The 19,690-nt window shown below is 41.6% G+C and overlaps 1 protein-coding gene across 5 annotated transcripts in view; it reads right to left on the minus strand.

Annotated features, from left to right (window-relative positions):
• Positions 1–723: 723 nt before the first annotated feature.
• ndrg4 (NDRG family member 4) overlaps positions 724–19,690 on the minus strand; it is a 46,231-nt gene continuing 27,264 nt past the window's right edge. For 2 of the 5 annotated variants that reach the window (XM_079567437.1, XM_079567436.1), the window contains exons 5-18: positions 14,679–14,784; positions 11,082–11,202; positions 10,174–10,236; positions 10,023–10,083; positions 9,862–9,948; positions 9,728–9,784; positions 9,547–9,650; positions 7,906–7,956; positions 7,488–7,539; positions 6,055–6,102; positions 5,402–5,437; positions 5,188–5,239; positions 5,043–5,081; positions 724–3,707 (exon numbers count right to left, since the gene is read on the minus strand). In XM_079567437.1, the coding sequence (XP_079423563.1) occupies positions 3,553–3,707; positions 5,043–5,081; positions 5,188–5,239; positions 5,402–5,437; positions 6,055–6,102; positions 7,488–7,539; positions 7,906–7,956; positions 9,547–9,650; positions 9,728–9,784; positions 9,862–9,948; positions 10,023–10,083; positions 10,174–10,236; positions 11,082–11,202; positions 14,679–14,784 (1,032 nt within the window). In that variant the 3' untranslated portion in view covers positions 724–3,552. Of the gene's footprint in view, positions 3,708–5,042; positions 5,082–5,187; positions 5,240–5,401; positions 5,438–6,054; positions 6,103–7,487; positions 7,540–7,905; positions 7,957–9,546; positions 9,651–9,727; positions 9,785–9,861; positions 9,949–10,022; positions 10,084–10,173; positions 10,237–11,081; positions 11,203–14,678; positions 14,785–17,051; positions 17,247–19,690 lie in introns of those variants that run through there. The other 3 variants (XM_079567439.1, XM_079567440.1, XM_079567438.1) reach the window with 3 other exon arrangements.

A 19,690-nucleotide genomic window follows, 5' to 3' on the forward strand; every position in this document is an offset into this window, starting at 1 on the left:
TGTTTGTAAATGTCCACAAAGTATCTCCCATAATCACTGTTTTTGAATTTAGGCGTTTTTTATGTCAACTTAAAAAAGAAATTGTTGCACATGTCTTTCAATACAAAAAAAAAAGAAAATAAACTTTGGTCCCACTACGGACCCCTAGGGGAACACCTATAGTGATGTTTACATATAGGATTTTTGGGTCAACTTTGATACATTAAAAATGGAAATATATATATAAAAAAGTATTGAACAAAAATATGTAATCTACTGTTCTAAACAGTTATGTATTGGGGTAGAATATTCAAATATTGAGAGGCAAGGTAAGAAGTGCATACTGCAGTGAGGTTTTTATGAAAAGGCGAGGGTTGACAATACAGTACAGCACTTCAGTAGGGACAATACATTCAGGAGCCCCCAGGCAGTTTTGCTTTTTGTTTTCTTTGAGAAAATTTAGAAAATAGCTTATCCAAAATGAAGATGAATGACAGAATGACTCAGCTACATGCAAGTATTATGAAAATCCGGACAGGTGTCAACTAACTTTAACCATGGAATGATTCCTTCATTTTTAATACAGATCTGAAATAATTAATCTTGCTTAAGCTGCAACACATTCTTTTTTCCATAGACATTCATAGAACCACTGCCAGAATCTCTCTCTCTATGAAACACACACTTTGCATTCCCTTTGCTCTATGGGGCCCCCTGTTGCTGACACAATAACACTACAACACGGCAGACTAACCTAACAAAGTGACTTCAGCTGATAGCCCTTAAGGGTGTGGCGGGGTTTGCCTGTGAGAGCCGGGGCACCTTGTAATTTGTAATGGGGAAAGGGGGATATTTTTAATGGAGGTTGGGGGTTGCCCTACATTCCGAGCTTGGCGCCCAAATGGCTCCAAAAAAGCCCCGGCTTTTACAGGCTACCTCAGAGATAGGATCACACCTCAGCGTTTGGTAGTTACGTCCCCTTCTGGCAGAGGACAGAGGGTTTGTAAAGTCAATGTGGGAAAATAGGTGGCTTTGGTACTTAAATAATTTACATTACTAAGCTCAAAAAAGCAAGGGGACCCCAAACCAGGAGTTACTCCAAGACAGCAGAGCACAGCCTAACTATTCTACAGCGATATATATGTATTTTCTACCAATGATGGTTACACTCCACAGTAAAGCACAACTACAAAAGAAATAAAAGTGCACTCTCGTCATTTCCTTAAAACACCCAGCCCTCTAAAATGTAGCCCCCTTTTTAGATCCTTTCTGCCAAAAGCGCAGGTTTGTAATTTATTTTGTTGTGAGACAGCTAGTTATAAGGGACAATTACAATACCCTGGAAAAATTACCATACATGTCACACTGAAGCAAGTAAGGCTCAAGCATCTAACATTTAACACTCACACTATTTCTTATCCTTAGGTTTTAAACTTGCTTGAGTCATTTTAAGGACAAAAGTGGTCCCCAAATTACAAACCGATCTAACAAGGGGGCTATTGTGTGTTTGTGTCTGCATTATGTGTTAGCTTTGGTACATCCATAGTCAAGGGGCTGGATGCAGTAAAGAAAGGATTAGTGTTATTCAGAAGTAACCATACAATAATAAACACTAGCACTGGATCCTGGTTCAATCCCTGGTCCAGTTTAGTTTGGGTCAGCGCGTGATTGTCCAGTAAAAGACCACACAGAGTAGACAGCAGAACCACATGCATGCACTGGAGCTACACACTAACAATGATACTTGTTACCACTGCACTTGCATCTATCCACATTAAGAGTGCTATTAAGCACAACCCCGTCTCCAGAACGCTTTACCTTTTCTTGTTAACTCTTAATCTCAAGCCTTTTCTGTATAATACATTATTTTCACTGATATTTCCTGTGAAAATAAAAAAAAAGTAAATTGTGGAGACAGGGTTGTTGAATGAACAATACCCTACCAATATCTAATATACCTACAATACTGCCAATACTACTCATACTACTCACTGACTTAAGCTTAAGCTCACATCCACATGCAGAACACAGTACTACATTTACTCTAACCAACACTTATGTAGTGGATTGTCTTCATAATGCATGACACTCAGCAACATGTTACATTTCTCACTGGTCTGTTGCAGCACAGTTACTCATACAACAAAAACAAGAGGTCTTTTCCAAAGCAATATCTTTTTAGTACAATTGCTTTTGTGCATGCTTTGTTATATTGTCTTCTGCTACACAGGCTGCTTGTCATCTTATTGTCATCAGATGCGATTGTCTTCCTGCGCAAAATGAGTGTGTTAATACGGTTTACAAACGTATCAATCATATCGTAACATAAGTTCATCATCGTTAAGTAATTCTAAGGTGGTTTAGACTGAAATGAGTGAAACATGTGAAATGAATGACGGTCTTACAGATAAACTATTAATTCCCTATGCTGAAAGCTCTAACATTCTAAAACAGAAAAGTGTAATCTAGTGCAAAGGATTACTACAACGCAAAACTTCACATGCCAAAAGATACAATACTATATTTCCAAGTGCAGCTTTAAATCAGTGGTGAACTACCTACACTAACACATCTTCTCTTTACACGCTATGGTGCACTTGACTATGACAGGCTGTGCTCTGCTGTCTGTCAAATCCTGGACACGCCCACTCACTACGGCTCACTGCGGCCAACACAAAGAGAGATGCTGACAATGACAACATACAGTCATAGTGTGCTAAACATCCCGACCGTGTTAAGTGTCTTTCTCTTTTATAGTATATTGGCAGTTATATTTGACATATGAAAACCTTTGACTGAACAAAATGTCTTGATCTTTGGGGGCGAGGGGGGCGAGGGCATCTCGGTCGTGTCAAAGGGTACAGGCAAAACAATGCGGACACACACTCAAACACAAGTAGGACACTTCAAGAGTCGAAACGTTAGCCTATGTTGTTAAGTGCTGGATCACAAAGTTGAAATTTCTGGAGGGTTTTTAAGGGGCAATACGCATCATTATATTATACAGTGGGGCAGGGGCGAGCTGTGGCACACGGAGGGATGAGAGGGAGATGAATGAGAACAGACAGGACGCACGCAAACTTTCACTTTGCAGTTTGTTCCCTCTTTTGTTTACCACTGACTGCAAAAAGCAAAGGAGCACAAAACCTGAATCCATCTTCATGAGCATATTGGACAAGATGTTAAATATAAGGCCAGAATTTAGCATATATAAAATGATAGAAAGCAAAATAAATTGATTGTTAGGTCGCTTTGAGTTGTGCATGATGTAAGCCCAACATGAACAGTTAAATGACAGGGTATTAATGGCGTTAAATGAAATAGAGAAACACCAGCTTAACATTTTCAATCCACACTTGGCTGTACCCTGTTAAACCATCTGGCTCGCTACCATTTTAGAAAATGAAAAAAAATATATATATAATTCCAAAACTTGTGTGTGTCCTGCTTCCAAATAACAGTCCATTGGTTCATCAGTCCACTGCTTTTTGCTGTCACGGGTGATGACTACACTATGTTCCTCCCTGTCCCCCTTCCCTCCCTCCTCCCTCGTTCTATGGCTGTATTGTCTCCTCAACAGGAGACCTCCATGGTTTGGGTGACTGCGCCCACCCCCTCGGTGCTGTCGGAGTGGGTGCAGGCTCGGGAGCGAGCCCCTTCTGTGGAGCTGGCACTGGTCAGGGAGGCTGTCCTGGAGCGGGCCAGGCGGGTCATACTGGCTGAGGGCACTGCAAAGACAACATAAAGTTAGAAACAGTATGTGGACCGACGCTAATTTAACTTGGTTTAATGTATTCTCATCCCATTTGGTTGTATAGCCACATGTGGTCAGTTGCTTTTCTTTTATCATGGACTTATGAGGCTACCCTTGTACTGAATGAAGATCAGTGTACTTAAATATGTCACAGCACTGCAAGTGTAAATGAATAGAGACTGATCCTCTTTAGCTCAGTTTTTTCCATCAGTTTTGAAAATGACTTGTTTGACATTTGTGTTGAAATATTTTCTAAATACATTAATGTAGTAAATTCTGTGTGGGTGTTTAGAATGATAATGCACTAATGCATTATCTTGATATTCATGTGACTTTGAATGTCAATGTTGGTTAGATGTGAGAGCCCAGTGACCATGTGTGGATACACTGTGAGATGGGACAGAGAAGAGGCTCATCGGGTAAACATGGGGGTCATGCTGAAGAGGTCCCTTTGAGCAGCTGGTGACAGAAGGTGGCTATTGTAAAGAACTGAACAAGTGGATAAAGCTGTTAATGATTCAGGACACATTAACAGCTCCATGCAATGAACAGGCTCAGGGTCCAGTTAAGTGTTACATACAGAGAAAACTGATGCAGAGGGGTTACTAAATACCTGGCGACAACTACAAATATTGCAGTACTGTCTTCTTAATTGAACTCTTTCAAGTTGTATTCACTATGCAGGTATGGAACGTTATCTATCTCTAGAACTACGTATATGCACCTAAGTGTCTGTCTTCTCAGGTTGCCACAGCAAATCACCTGCTTCATAGCGAGGAGTGTTTTGCACTTTGATTCTGCAAAGGCTTTACAGAACCTACTTTTCATTCACTCAGGCTTGGGAGTGCCACAATGAGTACACTGTGACGTTGTTTTTTTGTATGATGTATAATTGCTGCATGTTGAAAGGAATAATAAAAACTGTGATTAAAACTAACTTGTTATTATACAGTATAGCTTTGGCATTCACACGGTTCTTGTCTTATCTACTGGGCATTGCTCCGCGCTTGGTGCCATGCAAAGAGCAACACTTCAGATGCAATGGCAACATGGAGGGATGGGGAAACGGGAATAGGTTAACTATTTTTCCAGAAGAGGAAAAATCACTCAAAACAAAGATGGGAATTGTATGGCCTTAAGGGCAAATAAAAAACATAAACAAAAAGGCTAAAGATGACAGCAAAACATTTCATGTCAGCCCAAACATTGTAGTCATCACAAAACAAATCCAGAAATAAATTTCAAAATGCCAATGCTACGGAGGAGGGCAGTTCTAAGAGGTCAGAGGTGAACAGGGAGGAGGCAGTACCTGGCCCTCCACTCAACCTCCGATCCTTCACATAAGCAACTGAGAAACAGGGCAAGGAGACAGAGGGCAAGTTAACACAAGTCTACTCCCTCTGAGGAAATTCTGAGAATCAAAAATATTACTGACACAATGTGCGGATACTTACTGTAGCCCATTCCCTGGAGGAAGTATTTGAAGGCTTCAGTCAGCTTTGCGGGCTGTGAAGAAGAATTTAACGAATGTTCTTTTACACAATGGGTTAAGCAAATCTTATTCGGTAAATCATAGGTCTTATGATTCTGAAAGATTCAACAGTATCGTAGTATGAAGTGCTCTTTATTTCTGTTTGATGTTTTACTGAAATATTGTGAATATTTTACCTGTGTGAGCTGGGGGAGTCCACCAGAGTCAGCCATCTGTCAAAGAAAAAATAATAATGGCTTACATTTGTATTGCACTTTACAAGCCTGTATTACCAAGTTTCTCAAAGCGCTACACCCTTGTCATTATTCATTCACTCCATACTCAGTGGTGGTAAGCTCCTGTTGTAGCCACAGCTGCCCTGGGGTAGACTGATGGAAGCGAGGCAACCAGTCTGTGCTTCAGCCCCTCCAACCACCACAAACCACTCACTCACTACATTCAGCCATGCTTCCCGGTGTTCCTAAACGGTCTCCCATCCCAAGTACAAGCCAGGCCCTTCCCTGCTTAGCTTGTGAGATCTAACGGGATCGGGCAGAGCAAAGGCGGTATAGCCTATCTGAATACTAAAGCACTAAATATTAAAGCACTTCAGAATATTGAGGCATAAAACAAAGAAAAAAGACATTTAGAAATGCAATATTTGGCTACCATTGCAATGTCAAGATTAAAATTGGCACATTATATCTATATAGATACTTCACATAAATATCTACAACTGAGATTTTTCTGCCCCTGCACAGCATCTCCTGCCTCTCTTTACAACTCACTAGTACTTCTTACAACATACAATATCTCCAACAATCAAACAAAGCACGTGGGGATTATTTACCTTGAGGAAAGTAGTGTTGGTTGGGTCCAGCTTGGAGTTGCACTCGACCTAAGAGGCAAAAAGCGCACAATGAAGCCGAAGCCATAATGCATTACAAATGTCAACAGTTTGATCTTCATTCAACCATAGGACAAGCGCATGTATGTGAGTGACCCAGTTAGTGCAGAGCGCTGCAGAGATGAGTCACTGCTGCAGTGCACAGATGTGGACACACGTCGTCCACATCAACAGCGCCAGGATCAACAGCAGTGACAATGTGGAATCAAGATTAAAAAACATCAAACCATCACCAAAACATCAAAACTAAAGCTGAAGGACACAAGGTATTTTCTACATTTCTGATCTTTGCTTGTGTTTGCTTTATCTACTTGTAATCTTTTACGTATATGACGTTTTTCATATGATACTGTAATAACTAATAAGGGTCCCATGTTTCTTTGTGTGTACACTTTGCGCAACTACCACATACACTGTATGAAACATTGAAATACAGCATTAAACATGTTTGACCCTATCAGCATAGCAAATGTATTTTTGATAGCGATGTGAAATGGAACTACATTAATGCTTGTTAAATAAGGAAATACATTCAGGAATTTAAGAATTAGACAAAGAATTTATATTATTAAAGCTTGGTTTATAGTCCCATAGTAGCAGTAGTTTAAGTCTCTCCTCCTCATATTGGTCTGTAACATGTAATTCCCAATTTAATGCAACTGTGTGCCACTCCTAATTCTCTAGGGCACATAAACAAGTTGCATGACGGGTGATTCTTTATCATATAAATGGAAGCACTACATCACAAAAAAAGGAACCTGCAGCGGCCTCACTAACACCGGGGCATGAATTATTTACATGGCCTCCATCTGTCTCTGCCGATAGAACTACTTTTGTTTACTGCCCGCACTTCCGCTGTCACTTTCCGACAGGCTACACATCACGCCCCCTCCCTCCCCAGTCCCGGTCCAGACCTCCATCCCACATCCCTCTGTCTCCCCGCGGCCGAACAGGAGCAGTGATTTGATTTAGTGTCAAACATGCGGCAGGATTAAGTGGTGCAGAAACATACATATCTAGGCCGTTTTAAAACAAGAAACCCCAGAGACGAAACAGAACAAGGCCATCTGGACCCACACGGGCAAACAGATGGACAATGAGCGCAAAGACTATAGGGCAATAGGGTGAACGAAGGTTAGAACGAAATTCAGCCAGGTCTCTACTCACTGCCTGACCTACTTCTGTTTGATGAAACTTTAAACTGGCACTAACAGGATACTTATTGCATAATAATGAGTATGCCAGAACGCATAGAGGAAGAGGAGGATGAAATCAGGGAGGGAGGGAGGCGTAAAGCTATTTTTGGGCAAGAGTTGCACAGAATAACAAAGTGGGTCAAGTCAAAAAGCAACTTAATAACAACAAAGTGGACTCACCACTCCTTCCTCAGCGGGAGCGTTGTCTCCCACGACGAGCATCACCGGACACCTACAAGACAGCAGCGCATTCAACTCATGCTGCCTTAAATTAAACTACAGGAGTCTGTCAGCTTGAATTGTGAATGCAAGAGTAATTGATCATAGCTTTCTGGGATAAAGGGTAGGCGTTAAGGGATAAAAACTGAATACGGCAGGCTCTCAATATCAATATTAACCACTTTATTTGTTGTGAGTTACAAAACATTTTAAAGTGGGTTGTGTTGTGGTGCAAGGTAGCAATGTTGATCTATGACCTATTGTCACCTTATTTTATGACATGTTATTTCTTATAAGGTGGGGAGAAAGTGAAATTTGTATAGTAAGAACTCCAGCACAGACTGACACACAAAATAATTGATTGTTTGTCATGACTTACTTCAGAGTTTTGGCGTTGAGAGCGCCACGGTTCATATCCAAGTCCCTCCGGCTGCAGGCAAAACATTGGATATGGTTAGAGTAGTTAGTGTTGTTGGAAGTGACTTTGCCTTTATTTCAGCAACTACATTCTTATTTCTTAGTCAAAACTTAAGTCAGAACTAAATTCTTCTGAACTTGGGACTGACAAAAAACACTCTCTGTAGGATTAGGTTAACCGCTTACCTTCCACCTTAACTGAACAATGTTCTCCTCTCTCCGCTCTTTATCCAAATTTAACGGCTTCTTGACTGGAGCTTACAGCCTATAGGCCAGCGTAATGGCTCATTTGAAAGCTAAGACCTACAAAACTGATCAGAACTTTTTTGTTGTGTTTCCGTATTTTTCTTGTTTTTCACTCTTTGTGGTTTTTGGTTTGGTAAATATTTATTGTATTTCCATCCCCGTTTTTGTCACTTTTGTGTCACTATTTGGTCACATTTGTGTCACTATTTGGTCACTATTTGGTCACATTTTTGTCACTATTTGGTCACGTTTTGGTCACTATTTGGTCATGTTTTTGTCACTATTTGGTCATGTTTTTATTACTATTTGGTCCGTTTTTTTGTCAATATTTGGTCCCGTTTTTGTCACTATATGGTCCCAGTTTTGTCATTATTGGTCATGTTTTTGTCACTATTTGGTCTCGTTTTTGTCATTATTTGGTCACATTTCTGTCATTATTTGGTCACATTTCTGTCATTATTTGGTCCCATTTCTGTCATTATTTGGTCACCTTTTTGTCATTATTTGGTCCCGTTTTTGTCATTATTTGATCACGTTTTTGTCACTATTTGGCCACGTTTTTGTCACTCTTTTGTCTCTATTTTGTCATGTTTTTGTCACTATTTGGTCACGTTTTGTCATCATTTGGTCACGTTTTTGTCACTATTTGGTCAAGTGTTTGTCACGCATTTGCTACATTTTTGTTACTATTTGGTCACGTTTTTTGTTGGGTTTTATCATAGACCATTAACTCACTCCTCCCCGTTTGCTACAATGACTACGCTCGAGAGGGAAATCATGGCAGGTTCTGGTTTACAGACTCGCCCTCCTGAGCTCTGACGAAGCATGTTCCTAAAAAGGGCATAAGGGCGGGATCTTCAGTGTAGACTCGACCCCTGTGTGACGTGTAGCTCACGCTGCTCCAATGCTAACAGTCCGACCCTCATTAGTACGAGATTTCAAACGTTTTTCTCATTAAAACCAGCCTGGTCCCTTTAATTGTAGCTAACCCAGCGTTATCACAGGAGGAATATCTAGCTGTAGAAAGTTTAGGGGCTCTAAAATTGTTTTTCACGTGTCTAAAGTCCAATGCATTTCAATGGGGGATTAGCAGCTAGCGGCCATTGGTTTTCATCCTCGTTTTTGTCACTCTTTTTGTGGGTTTTTTTTGGTCATTTTTTTGCTGCATTTTTGTCACTTTTTTAATTGTGTTATTGTTGCTTTTACGGCACGTTTTTGTTGCTCTTTTTCAAGAAGCTTTTAGACTTGGGTAAAGCCAAACTAAAGGAAAAAGTGCTCGGCTCAGGTGGGGGGTAAGAGGTCAAGCTACAAATTACAGCAAAAGTCTACACGAGAGAAATGTCATTCGCGACTTCACCTGTTGTACATGTTCCAGAAGAGGTGCAGGTTGAACTGGTTGATGTTGTTGTTGATCTGTTGTCTGTAGCTCTGCACCAGCTCTGTGTTGCCGACCAGCTCCTCCTGCAATTTACCGCTTAAAGGTCAGTCTAACTGTCTAATATACTGTAAAACATAGTCATTGGTGTGACTTCTTGTACCTGGCTGAACAGATGTGGCAGTACTGTATCGGGCAGGGAGCTGGTCAGACCGGTCAGCTATGAGGTAAAAAAAATATTGATTAGCGTCAATAAAACAAAGTGAGTTGAATGATATAATCTATGACCCGTTTTACTTTGGAGGCAGCCCAGTCAATCCAGCCTTTGCCATTAGGGTCAATGTTGAGGAGAACCAAGCCCTCAACCTGGTCAGGAAAGATCAGCTGAAAAAAGAAAGACGATTGTGGGAATGCAATTTAATAATTACTTAATATCTTGATATACGGGAACTACTTACAGCAAATTTGGCCAGGACATAGGCTCCGGCGCCAACTCCAATTCCAACAATGCTTTTAAATCTGAAAACACACACAGTATACAGAGAAATGTATTAATGAGAGACCTTGAACACCATAGAATAAATAGTCCTTTAAAATGTAAATACACACCCAAAGTGCTGGACTACAGTGGGCAGCATCCCAGCCAGTTGGTCCATGGTGGGGTATTGGTAACTGTGGAGAGGAGAATCATTTTTAATTGGTGAATTGTGTGTGCGGCCTTAGATGCTGATGGATGTTGAGGGTCACAACAACTAAACTGTAAAATAAACAAACATGCCAGAGATACAGTATCAAGCATGCTCCTAATGATCTGCTAAACACAGACAATGCTAGATTTAATTTGGTTTTCAAAAGAAGGCATTTGGAAGAGAAAACATTCCCCTTTTTAAACCTCATGTTTGGCTTTCGGTGGTTAAAGCAGAGCATGCCGGTGTTGTGTGGCTTTAAAACTACTCATGTCCTATCAAATTGACAAAGGAAGCAACCGTATTTTCCGGACTATAAGTCGCTCCGGAGTATAAGTCAAACCAGCCTTGGCAACTACCTGGGCATGGAGGCGTACAACTGCACCGTTCTGCCTCACCTGGCAGCACGTTGTTCAAGTTCTCAATTGCAAACTCGTTCCTCGAGCTGTGGCCATTGAGCTTTTAGCCCACGATGAGCTTTTTGTCAGTCCCTCACAAGTTTCTCACTCCACACTTTCTTTCTGCTGTTCGATTACCGTTTTTTAAATCTTCAGTGGTACAGTAGTAGCAGATACTGGTACACAAGCCTAGAGCGCCCTCTAGTGTCTGTCAGTGTGAGAATAACAAACAAGTGGAATTATATATTTTTATATATATATATGTCGCGCCTGAGTTTAAGTCGCACCCCGAGCCAAACTATGAAAAAAAGTGCGACTCATAGTCTGGAAAATACGGTACATGACTGACTGATGACTGATATTACAGCATCACATAACATAAGATTGATTTCTACACATGTTCCTATCCATGCTGTATTATTGTATGAGTTACCCCTGTGGAAGCTGCGATGCTCCGACTTGCTGTCCCGGGGCATCCACGTGGCACACCACAAAGTGCTTGGTGATCTCCTGCATGTCTTCATTGTTGAAGAGGGTGTTGAAGCACAGTTTGTCTACGGGACAGAGAGGCACAGAGGGATATCAGAGAGAAGAGAGAGAGAGGTAGAGCAAACATGGCAGGGCAGATCTGCTGACAGTCAGCGAACCTAACAGCGCCTCAGCCGGGTAGGGACCATCTGTGCTGCTGAGTCTGAGCCAACGAGCGAGAAATGACACATGACGTCTTTGTGATAGAGGAAAAAATACTATCACAACAGGCAGTTAACCTAATGACGGAGCAAAAATGATTGATGATTGAGTGAAATTAGCAGTTAGTTTGACTAGATTTTTTCATTTTATTCAGTCAATACAAATTTGTATGAAACAAATTGTAAAAAACAAACAAATGAAGTCAGTGGTTTGAATCTGTTTACTTCTGTTACAGTGCACTTTGGGATGCCACAGATAGAGGCTGATGTATAATAGATGTGAGCTCTCTCTGCTGTGCCCTACTTTTACTTATGTGTGTCCGCACCAGACCACGAAGCCACAACGTTCTCATCCTCAGGCTCGGGCCCACAGCGGTTTTTAAACGGACCAATTAACACAGCTGAGTTAGGGAATGTGCGCCATGTCCGACACTGACGTTTTCTTGGAGGCCAAGGAAGTAACATCTTTCAATAAACTTGGTCTAACACTTAATTCTGCTCTAATTCAAGTAATAATATGGGAACAGTGAATCCCATTCCCATGCTAACATTATTTCTATACAAATTATTGCGATATTTCTTAAATCCATTTCAACACTGTACTCTCCATTATCCATAAAAAACAAAATGTGTTTTCATCAAATCGGTGCCAAAACAAGACTAAATACGAGGCTAAAATGAAACAAAATCAGGAAAGTGATTACATGAGTTTGGCACATTTTTAAGTTACCTTGCATTTTTCTTTCAGGCTGTGAGCAAAACAATCTAAATCTCTGTCATATGACCGCAGTGATGTTGCAATTTATTGTGGCTTCTTGTGATTTAGTCAAATTTTGCAATTAAGATTATTTGCTCATACATTGTTATTATGAGCCTTTTTTATTTCTATTCATGCATAATTAATTCACATTATTTATAACCAGGGTAGTCATTTTTTTGGTGCATTGCCTAAATTTCAAATACCCAAACTGACAAACGTGGCCCAGTTTCCTCCACGTTCTCCTAGGCTAATGCTGACTCATCCCAGAGCCTCTCCCTGCATCCGGCTCACTGACCTCCTTTCACTCCGGTCCTACTCACAATCTTACCCCCAGATTCCACATTCTCCGTGCTCGCCCCGCTCCGCTCCGTTCCACTCCGCCCCGACCTCCGCAGCAAATGCGTTGCTATGTTGAACGTTCAGAAACATTCCACATCGTCCACTCCGCTCCGAGGGGCCTACGTCGCCTCTCCGCCTCTCCGCCTCGCCACGATAAAAATACGGATCAACCCTATTTTCGGGTCCGTCTGCGCCGCGTCAGCTCCGGCCGGATCAAGCTCCACAGTTCAGACCGCACCAAACGGGAAAGAGAACGACAACAATATCCGTATTTTCAAAGTAAATTCCCTCCGAGCGGACTTTATTTTAACGAAAATGTCACTATTTTACACAAAGTGACCTCGATAATTCCCCCTGCGGAGTTTGTTATCACAAAAACAATCACACGACCCGATTCAGCTTCTGTTGCTTTCGTTCACGTAACTTTTTTTTCTGCCTCTCTCTCTCTCGCGCATGAGGGGGGCACAGGCTTCATGCTTCAACGCGGTATAGCTCGCATGCTCATAAACAGTTGTTTATTATTTTATTGGGAGTTTTATTTCTCAAAGTCGTTGCTTTGTGCGCGTGCTCCTCGTGGAGCTGGAGCACTGGCGGAGTGGACCGGGGCGGACTGAAGCGGAGACAGTGGGCGTTGATGTCGCAGCCGTTCGGAGTCGGGGCGGAGCGGAGTGGAGCTGAGCGCACAGGCGGATGATGTGGAATCCCGGGGTTAGCCTGCCCCTGCCTGCGCTCCACTTTTCATCTTCAATTTAAAATGTTCATTCATCATTTACAACCAATGCATTCTCTCTTTGAATACAAATAACCCACTTCTATTTCTTGCTCTTTTACACCACGCAAATATCAAACAGAAAAATGTACCGTCTCTGCCTTTTTCTTCTTTCTAATTGGTTTTAATTGCATTATTTGCCAAAAGGTTGAATTAGGTTGAGACATGTTCAGATCGGTGTTGATGCAGCTCTGCAGTGGCCCCTCCCTCCTCCTCCCTGCGCTTGGCTGGGATGTTTTTCTGACCTACATTTCACGACATCTCTGCCTCTCACTTTAACACAGCCCTCCATTTGGGTCCCCAGATGATCCTGCTCCATTATTAGGCACAAAACAAATGCACCCCGACTCCCCTGTAGCCTATTCCGGTTATCATTCTGTGTTGCTATTACTGTTTGCAGATCCTATTTTTCAACCAACACATTTTGCTGCTGCTGTTTATTCCTAGTACACAGTTTATTCCCTCTTTATTGAATCATTGGCAACTCAGACAGTATTAAGTGCAGTGTTGGCGCTGTATATTTTCACACTCTATTAATCAATGTAACGGACAGCAGATGGCGCCAGCCCTCAAAATGTATAAAAGCCCACCTGTTACATGAGATACTTCACATTCTACAGTAAATTAATTTGTTAAAATACCACTACCACTCGAAATGCCACATTTGCTCAAGAATTATGACCGTACATAGAGACAAAGTGAGCCAACAGGACAGAGGTTGAATAGTCATCTGTTGGGATCTGTTGCGATCACAGTATAAACATTAACCCTGTTTCCATACTATTAACAAGAAAATAGTAACTTGATTCCTTGTATTTCACAGATTTCATGCTGGGTCACATTACCGTAAAATAAAGCAGAATCACAGATGTGTCCTGTTCCCATGATTTTGTATATCCCTTCACTGTAGGTTAATGTAGAATGCATTTTATTCACATCATTGTCCTGCTCTGTGTCAGTTCTTGTTTTCAAACACTTGTTCCTGCAGCAGACCTGGTTTGGCCCTAGCTCAGACATGGTAAAGTCTTGTTATAGACGTATATCTGGCTGTCGTGTTTTAGGTATTACTTGAAAACAGCTACAGTTGATATGATTGGAAGCAGTACTTTGTGAGGGAAAAAGCCATCTTCTGGCTTAGCGAGACAATAAAACACTATTACAATCTTGTGTATATTAGGTCTTTGAACAATCTTATTTACCCTTATATAACTACCAAAAACTTTCTTGCCCTGCTCTATTTTGAGGTATGTTACATAAACCACACACCTGTTTCTCACTGGGATGAGGTGACGGGTAAAAGCATAACGTTGTGCATCTTTGTTTAATTAACAGGTTTACGCGGGTGACACTGGCCTCCCACTTTAGATGTGAGCAACCCGTGAGCGTGGTGCTCATTATCGCCTTTGGAAAAGCACAAAAACACCCTTGCACAGAGACAGGTACATCGTTCACACACAAGCGCCTCAGACTCACGATTCAATCCCACATCGTGGTAGGTGAGGATGGCAGGCTTGTTCCCCTTTGGCGCCCCGCGGATTACCACATGCAGCATCCCATAAGGGGTCTCCACATCGTGTTCCTGAAATAATAAAAAACAGACGCAGCCTCTTTAAGTCAACAGGGAACAGTGCCAGACAGCGATCTGTAACAGAAAACATCCATCGGTCAGCCCTACTTTTACAACTAAACACAGGTAATTGTTGAGATCCTTTGTGATGCAGAGGTATTAGTGCAAATTCCCATGTTATATTTGTTTTGTTCTGTTGTGTGTTGCAAACAGCTAATGCCTCCGGAAAGCAACAAGTTCATTTAAATAACATAGTCTTCAGGTCACAGGTTTGTCTGGGACCAAATGCAATGAAACAACTTTACTGTGTTTACGTCTGATCTTATATTGCTATTCATTATTCCCACCATTATGTTTATTAATATGTCCATTCACTTCCATCTCCAACTATTCTCATTGAATGATTCCTTCCAATCAGCATTCTCCTTGTGATGTTCAATAATTGTCTTAAATATTACAAAAATGACATTCCTGCAAAAAATAGTTCAGTTCAATTTAAGCCAAAAACATAAGCCACTTTCTCTGTAAATTGCAAACCATCTATGTTTAACGCCTCCATGACATAATGAAACATATTGGATGATGAGAGCGGCTCTCAAAAACACACCCAGATAGATAGATAAATCTGTGTCTGTTTGTCCTGTACAGTGCGTGTTGCTGACCCACATTTTGTGAGCACACTGTGGCCAGAGCTCCACTCAAAATGGAGGTGTGTGCGAGTGCGGGTGGTGGTGCTGAAGAGCGCAGCACTGCACAGGGATTAAAACATGCTCAGAGGCCTTTGTTGACATGACTGTTGCTGACAGACAGTCTATAGCACTCTAAAAGTCAACTCCCATAGACACATGCACATCTCTAACTGGAACGCACTTAATTGATTAGGTTTGCTGACCTTTTCACAGTGCTTTACTAGTCTATGAAAGAGGAATAGGGCTTTAAATAAAGATTATATCTTAGACCAGGGTGTTTTACATTTTCAAAGCTATTTACTTATGCATGCAACAGTAAGGGCAAAAACAACACAGTGAATTCATATGCATATTGATCATTAGACGATTAGATCGGTTTTGCTGTACTTTTGAGATTTGTCCAGGCATGGGACTGGCATAAAGAGTGGATTTGCATATGAAATAAGATGTGGTTTTACATTGAATGTCACTCATAATTCCAAGAAATGTTTTGCGTGTAGCAAATGTGGCCAAGTGAACAGCTATTGTCCACCTGCTTCTGCCAGTCTCCACTGCAGCATCTCATCTGAGTAACACCATACCATTACCACAGGCTTATAATAGAAACAACAACTGCCAAGAGCACAAACATCCGCTCACAGCAGACAAAGACACAGAGCACCACAGCAATGAGTTAATCCACTGGTAATCTCTCATTATTCTTGCCCCGACTATCAGTCTGATAAGCCGTCTAATTTGAGCCAGTTACAACAGCTTTTGGACACAATTTGGAAATCAATGACTCTCAGGACTATAATATTGAACCAAATAAAAACATGCAACTTCCCACATGCTGATGCTTCTTTTTATAACGGGCGCTTGAGCAAATCAGCAACTTCAATGTGAAAAATGCACCTGCGTCATTTTGTTGCACGCACATCTTGGCACGTCTGTTCGACAAGGTTGCCAAAATGGAAGACGGTTTCTATCATCTGTAGACACCATCACTCATGTACAGCACAAGCACGCACACACTAGCGCTCCAGCGTGTTTATCCGCAGCGGAGTGAGCATCTGTGCATTGCTCAGCATCTATACTGTTTAAGTGTGTCAGTGGGGCAGTCACACAGTGACCATCTACCTCATTTACACAGTGCCTTCGTCATGCACAAGCACAACATGATGACAATGCAAAACGTGTGTGAATAAATCTTATTTTTTACACACGTCTTTATTTTGTCTTTTAGTAATTTTAAATCTATATTATCCAACAGAGTGAGTGTGTGCATTGGTCTACAAATATGCCTCACACTGTAAACACTGTGAGAGTCCAGCAGAAATACTGTATGTGTGTAGACTTAGAGCAAATAAAATTAAAATACAATACAAATAATAATAAAAAAGACTGCATTGCACAACTTGCACTGAGTCAAAGAACAATAACATTTTCATATAGAACATCACACAACCATGACATACAATTTAACAGTAATTTATTTAGGTTTTATGACAAATACACTGTAGCTCACAGTTAATACCATGAAGCAACAGCAGATAAAGGCATCAGAGTGGCAAAAGCTGGCATCAGATGTTCTCAGACAATGGCACTCACCCCGTCCCAGCACTCGGGCATGTTTTCGGCAGGCGGACTGCAGGGAGTGGAGTTATCGGGAGCGGACGTGCGGCGAGCGGTAGTAGCCAGGCCTCTCTCCGGTCTGTGGCGACTAGGTCCTGGGGTACAACTCTCGGCAGAGCAGTTAAGGATGCTGCTACAGAGCCTTTGTCTATCTGCCCATGCGCTGCTGCCGCTTATGAAGGCAACAGCGATCACCCCTCCCCCTGCCCCCCTAAAGGAGACAGGGCGTGCTATTGGCTGACGTTGAGGCCTCCCCTGCGACTGATTGGACAATGATGGTGTCAGTCCAGAGGCAGGAGACAGCAGCTCTCATCAGCACCACTCTCACCTTGCCCCTGCTGTTGACTTAATCAGGCCACACTACCAAGACAAAAACAAATGGACCTTCCTTCAACTCTTCTCACGCTAGCAGCCATTTTCTGATTGATTTGTACTGAAGAGACAGGCTAGGTGAAATAAATGCTAAATAAATCAAACAAACAAACACCGTACTTCCCTCATTTCTACAGTCACACTGTGGAGCAATCCAGATTATGTCCAGCTATTCATCGCACAGTTGTAAATTGCAGATACATAAACATACCACTTATAATCTATGCTTTGCATTTTCCACGTCAAAGTGAAGCTGAAACATCTCCATTGTGGTGAGCTGGTGATGTCCAGCTACCAGAAGAGTTACGAGCAAGGTCTGAAGAGAAGAGAAGTCAGCCTCAGTAAAAAGACGCATGTATTTGGAGTTACTTCTCGCTACTAAAAACATCAATCAGTGCTTGTTTATGTTTCACTTAATAAGTTGAAATGTTACACAGTATGGCTTTCCTGAAATCATGATTATGTTTGGAAAAAAAGTGACTTGGACTACAGAATCAACAAACTTGCTGTTTTCTCTTTAATCTCTGTGCTCTGCAAAAGGTTGAAACATTTTGAACTAAGTGATGTAATAAAAAGTAAAGTTGCAACATTTCATCCATTCATCGACATGAACTTCACCAGATAGTCATCCTGGTACCTATATTATAAGGCTAAAAACAAAGCAATAGAACAGAAAACAGCACAGAAAATTATGAAACAATAACGCTGTGTCTAATCTTCAAGCATCGTTGCATTAAAAAAAAAAAAAAAAGCATTGTGTTCATGGGCCACCGCAGCATCACAGTAAGTGCAAAAAAGCCTTCTGGTAATTTCCACTATAAAAGTAGATGTGTGTTTGTAATGCAGTCAAAAAAGTCACAGGCTTAGTGCACTACTGTGGGCAGTTCTCAGCCATTGTGGCCATTGTGTCAAATAGGTCATTTCAGTTTGTTTGGAAACGGATGATTTGCTCGCAAACCCATAAACTAAAGGACAAAATCAAAAGACCCACTTTCCTAAAAAGGACAGTGTAGGAAAGTAATCAATCAATAATTAAGTAAATAAATACATCAGCAGATATGCTCAAATCTAGCCAAGATGAGTCTCATTTAACACCATCTCACTGATACTAACACTGGCTAAAAATAAATAATAAAATAGCAGGTGTATATGTGCGTGTGATGCTGAGGACGCAGTGTACGTGCAGACTCAGAGTTTTGTGATGGAGCCAGCGTGCAGACGGCAGAGCACTCTCTCTCTACAGTAGAACACAGTGGTATTGAGCTGCCCTGCTCTTTTGAACCTTTTCCCCTGCCTCTATCCCCCCGTTCCTGTTGACTCAGTCGTGACCCTACCGTAAGCCCAGTATGTAACTGCGGCTCCTATACTGCCAACTTTATCCTCCACATAGATTAGCCAAGGCCATCTGACTGGGCAAAACGGTCGTTTCTTGAAACATATACTCTGCATGGGGGGGCAATGTAGCACTATTATAACAGACAGCACTGTAGGAGTCATAAAAAACTCTTGTCAAGCGCAACCTTTTCCGCGGGCACACCTTTTTAAAGCTGGATTTGACACATTTTTAAATCACCGTATGTTTTTGTTATAGGCTGTGCTGCGCGCTTTGCAGCTTTTAGTAACTGGAGTGACCGATCTGTGCTGTGCAAATGACTCATTACACATTTCAATTATAGTCAGCGATAGGCTAACACTAATTGTGGTGCCCAGTGATTGTCGAGTGCTGGAGGATGGAGCCTGTCCCGTGAGCTTTAGGTGTGAGTGAAAGAGCAAACCCCAGACAATGACCATTTAATCACTGACAGACAAACCATTTCACACAACTACAGCCTTTGCTACGAACAATTTGGCATCGCAAAATCACAAGAGGCAATCAGCCAAGAGTAAAGAAACTTTTAAAGCAAAAAGTGTGGCTGAAGTTCTGTATTTTCCGTACTATAAGTTGCTCCGGCGTATAAGTCGCATCAGCCAAGAAATGTATAATGAAGAAGAAAAAAACATCGCACCAGCCTGGGCATAACAGCACCATTTACAAGCCTCTCCCGGCATCACGTTGTTCAAGGTTGCATTTGCAAACTCGTTCCTTTCGCTGTAGTCATCTAGCTTTTAGCCCGCAATCAGCTTTTTTGTTTTTTTTGTCATTGCAGTAAGAGTAACCTTCGTTTTTCGCCAGTCCGTCACAAGTCTCTCGCTCACTCCAAACTTTATTTCTGCTGCTCGATTACCATTTTTTTAATCTTCAG

This window comes from Gobius niger (assembly GCF_951799975.1).
Source record: "Gobius niger genome assembly, chromosome: 12".
In the NCBI taxonomy this organism is placed as follows: domain Eukaryota; kingdom Metazoa; phylum Chordata; class Actinopteri; order Gobiiformes; family Gobiidae; genus Gobius; species Gobius niger.